This window comes from Labrus mixtus, chromosome 7 (genome assembly GCF_963584025.1).
Source record: "Labrus mixtus chromosome 7, fLabMix1.1, whole genome shotgun sequence".
NCBI classification, from domain to species: domain Eukaryota; kingdom Metazoa; phylum Chordata; class Actinopteri; order Labriformes; family Labridae; genus Labrus; species Labrus mixtus.
In genome coordinates this window covers 9,193,241-9,201,629 of record NC_083618.1, presented here as the reverse complement: position 1 = coordinate 9,201,629, position 8,389 = coordinate 9,193,241, and the positions used below count along the sequence as shown (strand labels likewise).

The 8,389-nt window shown below is 39.6% G+C and overlaps 1 protein-coding gene across 1 annotated transcript; it reads right to left on the bottom strand.

The window, feature by feature from the left end:
- Nucleotides 1-237: 237 nt before the first annotated feature.
- Nucleotides 238-8,039, bottom strand: pfkmb (phosphofructokinase, muscle b). The gene is made up of 22 exons (XM_061042613.1): nt 7,813-8,039; nt 6,474-6,547; nt 5,973-6,050; nt 5,491-5,680; nt 5,202-5,367; nt 5,069-5,113; nt 4,580-4,688; nt 4,387-4,482; nt 4,212-4,304; nt 3,644-3,769; nt 3,424-3,488; nt 3,274-3,337; nt 3,022-3,168; nt 2,829-2,899; nt 2,638-2,725; nt 2,365-2,517; nt 2,112-2,276; nt 1,965-2,026; nt 1,766-1,877; nt 1,536-1,635; nt 1,323-1,428; nt 238-491 (listed from the first exon to the last, which is right to left on the bottom strand). Exons 1-22 carry the CDS (start codon nt 7,895-7,897, stop codon nt 353-355), a joined length of 2,334 nt encoding a protein of 777 aa, XP_060898596.1. The 5' UTR covers nt 7,898-8,039; the 3' UTR covers nt 238-352.
- Between the last annotated feature and the right edge of the window lie 350 nt (nt 8,040-8,389).

Sequence of the window (8,389 nt, the reverse complement as noted above, 5' to 3'; positions counted from 1 at the left end):
TGACAAATAATGCTTACAGTGCTTTTCATTTCCACTCCCCATTAACCATGACAGGGCTTAAACAGTTTTTTCAAAGAAGCATTGGGAAAACTTTCAGAATAAGATGTGCAGAGCTAATAGAGAAATGACCCCCCGCCCCCCTCCACCAATAGGTGTTTCATTGCTCTTATGTCAGATCAGTCTTCCAAGGGCTGATTGAGTGAGTAAACAAATGTACAAAGTGTGAATAAATCAAACATTTAAGAGAAAGTGTTTTTTTTCCCAGAGATTTTATTATCATCTTTTTTATTAATATTGCACTTTTCAGAGAGATGGTTTACACAGTGTTTTAAGAAAAGGACATTCATGTCTACTAAGGAGCTAATCCCCTCTTCTTAATGACGTGTTCCATTGCAGCTCTTTCAGTGGTGTCCAGATTGATCTTGTATTTAGCCAGGATTTTCAGGATGGGTCTCAACTTTAGCCACCACTGTATTTTTGGAATACGGTGTCTGTGGAGGACAAAAAAATGCCAGTGCACAAAGAAAAAAAATACAACAACAAAACAATTGTGCCAGGTAACCAAGTAATATAAGTGACATATTTCAAATCCAAGTTGGGTTAAGTTCTTTTGACCACAAGGGATCAGACGACTTCAAATCAAACCCACAAGAAGAATCTGTCCACCATGGTCACACAGAGGCCATTTTCTCTGGAGTTAAGCTCATGCTGGGAAGCTCGAAATGTGTGACAATGTTAAAATACTTAAAGTTGGATTTCAGTGTTGAAAATTGGTTGAAAAAAAGGGTGAAATAGGATCAAGCTATTCAAGACCTTTTTTTTCGACTATTTTTCAACTGGCTTGAATATAGTCACAACACACTTTATTGTTTTGTAAATTTGATAATGGTTGGCAACTGTGATGCACTGCTCACTTTCCAATCAAATTAGTTACCATAGTTATTAGAAGCAGTTTGGCAATCCCTGTGTGTGAATGTGTCATGAATCTTGTGACAGGAGCAGAATTCTCAGTAAACTATCATCTTAAATAGTAGGGGAAAAACATGTTCACATTTGAACGACTTATGAATGTCTTTTGTTGGCTTTAGTTGTCTTTTCAACGGAAAAAATGTGCACTGGACTGCCTTCCAGTTTGCAAGTCCTATAATTCTGGTCAATTGTTTCTGTAATTTTGAATTTTCCTCTCCTTGCTTGCTGTGACCATGGTGATGCAATATATAATATTCTTAATCTAGTTTAGAAAAGCTAACTTAAATGTTTAATTGTGTATACTTAACATAAGAGAAGAAATGAAAAATATTTAGACAGTATAGAAATCTTACTCAAAATCAGTGTGGTCTTTAAGTTCTGCAAGAGGCTGGAAGACCAAAGACCTCTTCCTCATGCCCAGCACACAGGCTGAATCTGGAGAGTTGGCAAAGATACGACCTGGGGGTTTAAGGTAAAAAATAATGACAGCTATATATTAGAACAAAGAGCACAAGAAGTTCAATCGTGTGAAATATTTAATGTATTCTTGGAGATCATGTCCTCACCATGTCGGTAGCATTCCTTCAGCTTGTCAGTCAACCATAACACAGATTTGATCCCCATCTTGGTGCCAAAATTCCTGTCAAAGGGACTTGGTGTTCCACCCTAATAAAAAAGATAGCTGTCCTTAGGTGTGTGCAATTGAATGTTATGGCAAGTGTAATGAGTCTGTGTAAAGTAAAAAGAAGATCTATTAGTTGGCTGTGCAAAATAAAAATAGTTGCTAGTTGCCCACCTGCTGCATGTGCCCAAGCACGTTTTTCCTGCAGTCAAACACACCATTGCCCTCCTCTGAGTACAGTTGGAAGATAAAGTCTGTAGTGTAGTTGGAATTACATTTCTCATTTCTGGAACAAAAGTAGAATATTTGCCTTGAGCTGCAGGCTGTGAATTGAATTGTACTCAGAAAAGCAATTACACTGATTCCTGCAAACCTCAGAATGAGTCCTCTCTTCACTGTGGTCTTCATCTTCTCCACCAGATGTTCTACGTTCAACTAAAGACAAATCAACTCTAAACCCTCAATCCATCACAGATATATGTCATTACTTCCACTATCAAGAATGTTCATAAAGACAGACCTTGAGGTCATGAATGTTAAAAGGCTCCTCATAAATATAAGCAGCATCAGCTCCGGTTGCCAAACCAGCCATGGTTGCCAGGTATCCGCAGTATCCTCCCATGGTCTCGACAATGAACACCCTCCTCTTGGTGCCAGCAGCAGATTGTTTGATTCTGTCACATGTCTGAATTAAGATGAAAAAAAGATAGAGAAAGAATTCGTTTTCGGTCAAAGTTGGGCTGTCATTTGTTACATTTGTTTGAGAACTTTACCATAGTGATAGTGTTGAGTGCAGTATCAGCGCCGATACTGAAGTCAGATCCAGGAACATTATTGGAGACAGTAGCAGGAACCACTACAAGGGGAATACAAAGTTCCTCATACTTTTCTCTGGCCTGCTCCATCTGCAAACCAGCCACAAATGCCTAGAAGACAGGAAGGGAGGAGGAAAAATGCAAGTGAGTGATTTTGTCATGAACATGCTTCCTTAGTGCGCTCAGTGTTAGTACCTGATAGACTATTGTAGTCATAAATGAGCTGCTTACCTCAAAGCCTCCAATAATGACTAAAGCATGAATGTTGAACTTAGTGATGTTGAGACTGATCTCTTCTATGAACTCATTCGGCAGGGATCTTTAATAAAGTGAAAAACACTGAATCAAAATATATTCAGCCATTTACAAATCTTACACATGCATTATGATTACAATACAAAACAGAAGATTTGTTTGCTCACCTCTTTGTGCCCAGCATGGAGCCCCCTTTTCCTGTCAATCCAGCCACACCAGACCAACCAATAGGCTCAATCTGTGTGGGGACAAATGACTCACTCCATAACGTGCTTTGCTATGCATTTTTAGTAAATCTACTTTACTGTAATGAAAGAAGAAGCCCTCCTGTTTGTTAATGTGTGTGTAACTACAATTCACCATTCCATTGGCCAAGCCATCGAAGCCGTCATGCACTGCCAGCATCTGGTGGCCCTGGAGGAGCCCGATCCTGACAGCTGACCGAACTGCAGCGTTCATCCCAGAACATGGAGCTCCAACATTCAATATGGCGATGTTGATGTTACTCTGGCACAAGCACATGAGATATTTGTCACTATAATATGGTTCAAGGTGGGGCTAATTTACTGTTAGAGACAGTTTGATGTACAGTCAGACTGTAAAGTTCCTTACCTTTGTATCTGGGATGTGTACATGAGCAAGCATTTTGTACGTGTTCCAGTTGTTCTCAAAGCTCCTATGGGCAAACATCATGCATATAATTAAAAACAGAACACAAAACTCATAAACTTCACATGGATAACACAAATGTGCATGCCTCACTTTCCCCTGAGCTTCACAGCCTCTTCAAACCTCCCTTCAGCCATGGCTGTAGTGACATCTTTAGTCTGGTGAAAAAGAAAGTAAGGTTGAGGATTGATTCCTAATATTACGGGAAATGCCAAACTTATAGTTGCCATCTATTGGTAAAGCTAAAAAACAGCACATGCAGCTAAGGTCCTCTTCATTTTTTGTACAGACTGCAGGATAAGGTTTGTCTCACCACTTGCACACACTCCATGAGAGGCAGTCTGACAGCCATGTTTCCAGATAAGCTGACTACACAGGCGGGAGTGTCTGGTGTAGCTTCCAGCAGAGCCATCACTGCCTCTACCCCCATCCTGCTAGCCTGAATCATGATAATATAAAAAGTAGACACTTATTAAAGCAGATACATGATGTTTATTCACAATATTTGTGTAAAGAGTTAAAAAATGTGTACATAATTCATAAAAATGCATAAAGTGTTAAGCTAAAAAAGGAAGATTATTAAGAGGTTAAAAAGGTTGTCAAGAAATAACAATTTGCATAAAAATATGTTTTAAAAGAACAGAAGCCTGTAGGGCCACCAGAGGGCACATATCTTGTTAGAAACCCCCAAAAGACAGCCCTGCAGTAAAATCCTGCAGCTGAGCTGAATGCAAGCTTAACTTTGTTGCCTCTTTGTGTTTATATACATATAGACCACTGCATGATTTAGAAACAAACTCCTCTCTGGGGAAAAAAATTAACAAAGAAACAATATTCAAAGGTGAACTTTTGTTTGTTTTAAATACATGGATGCAATTTACCAGGATTCTGTCGAAGGCCGAAGGTGTTCCTCCTCTCTGTACATGGCCCAGGATAGTGGTGCGGGTGTCAAAGCTGAGCTTCTTTGAAACCAGCTGGACAGAAAGGTGATATTTGTAGTAGTCTGCATCATAAGAAGAGCCAATATATATGTGCTGTTGTTTTGCCATTGCTGACCTGTTTGACAAGGTCACATGTAATAGGTTTACCATCACGATCAATCGCTCCCTCTGCAACAATGATAATATTCAAACGGGACCCGCGGACTCTTTGCTGAGAGGAATAAGGAAACCATTAAAACTGGCATGCAGACCTTTATTTTAGCTAGATTCAAACTAGTCGTGAGGATGATGCGGGACAAGACAATTACATCTGCCAGTCTTCTGCAAAGATGCTCCTGCCATCCCTCATCTGGAGGCATCTCAGGGATGAACACCCAGTCTGCTCCACAGGCCAGAGCTGTCACCAAAGCCAGGTATCTGTAGATAAAGAATAACAAGCTAGGTTAGTTAGCAAAACTAATAACCTATTAAGTCAAGAACCTGAAGCTGAATGTAAAAAAAAAACCCAAAAAACTATGTTAGTCTTAAAATCTTGAAATAAACAGGAATATTTTTTAAAAGCCTTGTTGCCATGGTGGCAGAAGATGACATTTTTACATAAAAAAATTGTTTTACATAAAACAGTCAACATCTACCCTTCATCGTCAAATGGCATGGGCTCAATTCATTTCATGGTCTTCAGTACAGCAGAAAACCTTGTTCTAATGAATCTAATAAACACCCAATTACAGTACCATAGACTATGTGTCCACATGCATAAATTGTGCTTAATAAGCAGACACAAAGAGTTTACTTACCCACAGTGCCGGCCCATTACCTCCAGGATGAATGTCCTTTGGTGACTGCAAAATAAGACATTTCATGTCACGATTCTTCAAACTGCATAACAGCTCTTTCCATAAATTAAATATATGAAAAGTTGCATCAAACCTCTGAGCTGTGGTAGTGATGGCATCCACTATCTCTATGATGCGATGCAGTGCAGAATCTGTGCCAATGGTCATGTCTGTGCCACAGAAGTCATTGTCAATGGAGCCCACCATGCCAACGATGTTGAGATGGGAGGAGCACTTGGCCTCATTTGACGTGATCTTGCCTGAACACATTAAAACAACGCATTTATTTTCTATTTCCCTCGTTGCATTGTTGATTGTTCCACGTACGCTTAATTTTAGACTATGTTTCTCAGAAAAGTGAACTTTAGGGTCTTGCCTCTCACCAGCTTTAAGTAGGTCAGCCAGCAGCTCACTCCACTCTGTTCTGAACTGGTTGGCACCGGTCAGACTGCCGTCACCTCCAATCACACACAGGTTGGTGATGCCCAGCTTGACTAAGTTGCAAGCAGCTTTGGTGCGTCCCTCTTTGGTGCGGAAATCCTGACAGCGAGCGCTACCAATCACCGTCCCACCCTCATGACGGGACAACGGGACACAACAAATCATGAAGAAGCAGAATAGGAGAAGGAGAATGACCTGTAACCTATAAGCTTTCAAATGTTTAAGATCCATGAAATCTATTGTAATAGAACCTTGGCATTTAATTAACCTTTTGACCTTCAGAGTTTCACTATAGGACCATATGGGTTGCTACAGTTACACAGATCATCCATCCGTCTTGGTAAGCTGAACAAATGTTTAAAACAGCAGTGACATGATAAACATCCAAGTTAACATGGTTTTTCATCTATGTGCTTATTCTCACCAGCTGTAACATCATTGACACACTCTCCCAAGTAGCAAGGCGGATGTTGTCGCCTCCATCCACCAGACCCTGGTAACCCTGACAACAAACAGAGCGGCAACACACATCACCTTCTTGAAAAGGTCATCTAAAAACCTTCAGGCTTCGTCTAATTTGACATATAGGCAATTTCTTTGATTCCACATGGTTTCTGTTTACAATATACTTAAAGGTAATAGTGATTTTGTGTTTTTAGGCAATAAAATAGTGCTGGAAATTGTCCTTCAAAAGCAAATGTTGCTATTGATTTATCACTTAAGTTAATCTCATAGAAAAACGGCAGACATTCGCTGGTTCTCAGTTGTTTGATTTGTGTTTGGAATTACTGGATAGAATGAACCTGCAAAAAAAGACTCTAAATTGAGCCCTGTGAATTTAATGGCTGACAATTTTCCCGATTTATTTTGCAGATGTTGGAACAAAAATGTAAAATACGAGTGAGAATAAATAAATAGTTTTTACCTCATGGACAAAATACACCTTGGCTCCAGTATAAAGTCCTACTCGAACTGTGGCCCTCACAGCTGCATTCATACCTGAAAGAACAATGTGTGTGTAGAAGTAAGTCAATATCCTTATGCAAGATCCTTGTGATCACACACAGAAAGATTTGCTATAAAAGCATTGGGAAATATTATTTTTCGTAGCTGTGTTCATAATTGTGCAAAAATGATTGCAGTATTAATATTTTTTTCACGGATTCTGAGTGAATTATGCCTGATTTTATATTTGAGTATGCAGTCTTTCCATGAACTGCCACACTCAACACTCAGCAGGTCGCCTAAAGGACAAGATATGGATTAGCTTGTAGACTGCCAAAAGTATCTCTGCTTACAGTGTAAGAGACGAAAGGGCAGACAGGAGGAGCAGGATGGCTATCTCACTCCACCAAACTTCTTTACTAACATGACTGAAAGGTCATACCTCTAAATTTAGCCCTCATAACAGATAACGCGTTAGAGAGAGAACAAGAAGTATCAGAGAGAAATAACTTTGACATAAAGGTCTAATGATGACTCTCAGGTGAATTTGTAATGAGACAGTTATTATTTGAAGAGTGAATGGAGTATGGACTATGGGTATAGGGTTAGTGAGCTTTGCAGTTTTACAATATAAAACCTGATTGGGGACCTATGAAGTTAAGATAGGCATGAAAACTGACAGATGGAAAACTAACACAGTGTTGTGTGGGGTCTCTGACACACATCCCAAAGGTCACCGTGAAGCTATTCCTCATCAAGTTAAAGGTCAGAGGAGATTCAGCCCACTCAGTGATCCTAGCAGCTCTATGTGATAACCCCCCCCACTTTTTTTAATAAGCTGGATTTTTAAAATGAATACATCTGTCTAGTGGAGAAGTCTTGAATGTATCATTAAAAGTCATGAAAATTACAAGTTGGCAAATTTACTGGACAAGATCAGTGCAACCATGATTTAATATGAAATTAAACACAAAGTTTAATGTTTAATTTTTTCGAAAATGAATATTTCTTGTGGTGTTTTTGATCATTTAAATTATTACTTTGTGTCGAAATGCTAATGATACATTTTTAGCTTAAATATCTCCTTAAAGTGCAGTCAGTTCTCAAAAACAACCAAGGCTATATTCAAGAGTCATCAAAACTTGTATTCCAGATTTGACTCACTTAACCCCTAAAATATTACCTCATTCAAGAACCCCTAACACTAAGCAGCAACTTCACACATTCGATCCTCTCAACACCTGCTGAGTAAGACAAACAGCATACATGCTCACATTGGCACTCCGCGCTTGCACATGCCCTAGAGACCCTCCACTCACCCTGGGCATCGCCTCCCGATGTCAGCACAGCGATTGCCCGACCCTCTCCTATCTTGGTTGGGTCCACAGGAGCCTTTTGTGCCATGGTCCTGGAGCTGGAGCTGTCTGAGGGAAAAAGGTCTTTAAAAATAAAATGCCTGCAACCCTGCTACAGCATGGAGCCTCTCACCTGTAACACAGCCTGCTGCTATGCAGAGTAAGAGCAGGAGAAGGGGTATGCAGCTTAACTATCTGCTTGGCAGAGAAGGAGGCACACATAGGTAACATATTTAGATTTAGAGTTAGACACACACACACACACACACACACACACACACACACACACACACACACACACACACACACACACACACACACACAAATACTTTCAGCCCATTTGATCGCCAATCCTGTTAAATTTCCTATCAAATATTGTTTTAAGAAACATAATCAAATGTGCATTTGGTTGTAGTTTTCTTTTCAGTTTTGCTTCCTTACGTCATGTTTGTTTAAAAGTTTTTATTGTCTCCATTATGTTGTCTTTGACCTTTTAGAATTTAGAAAACAGATTTAATACCTTGTTTCTGAGTCTGTTATC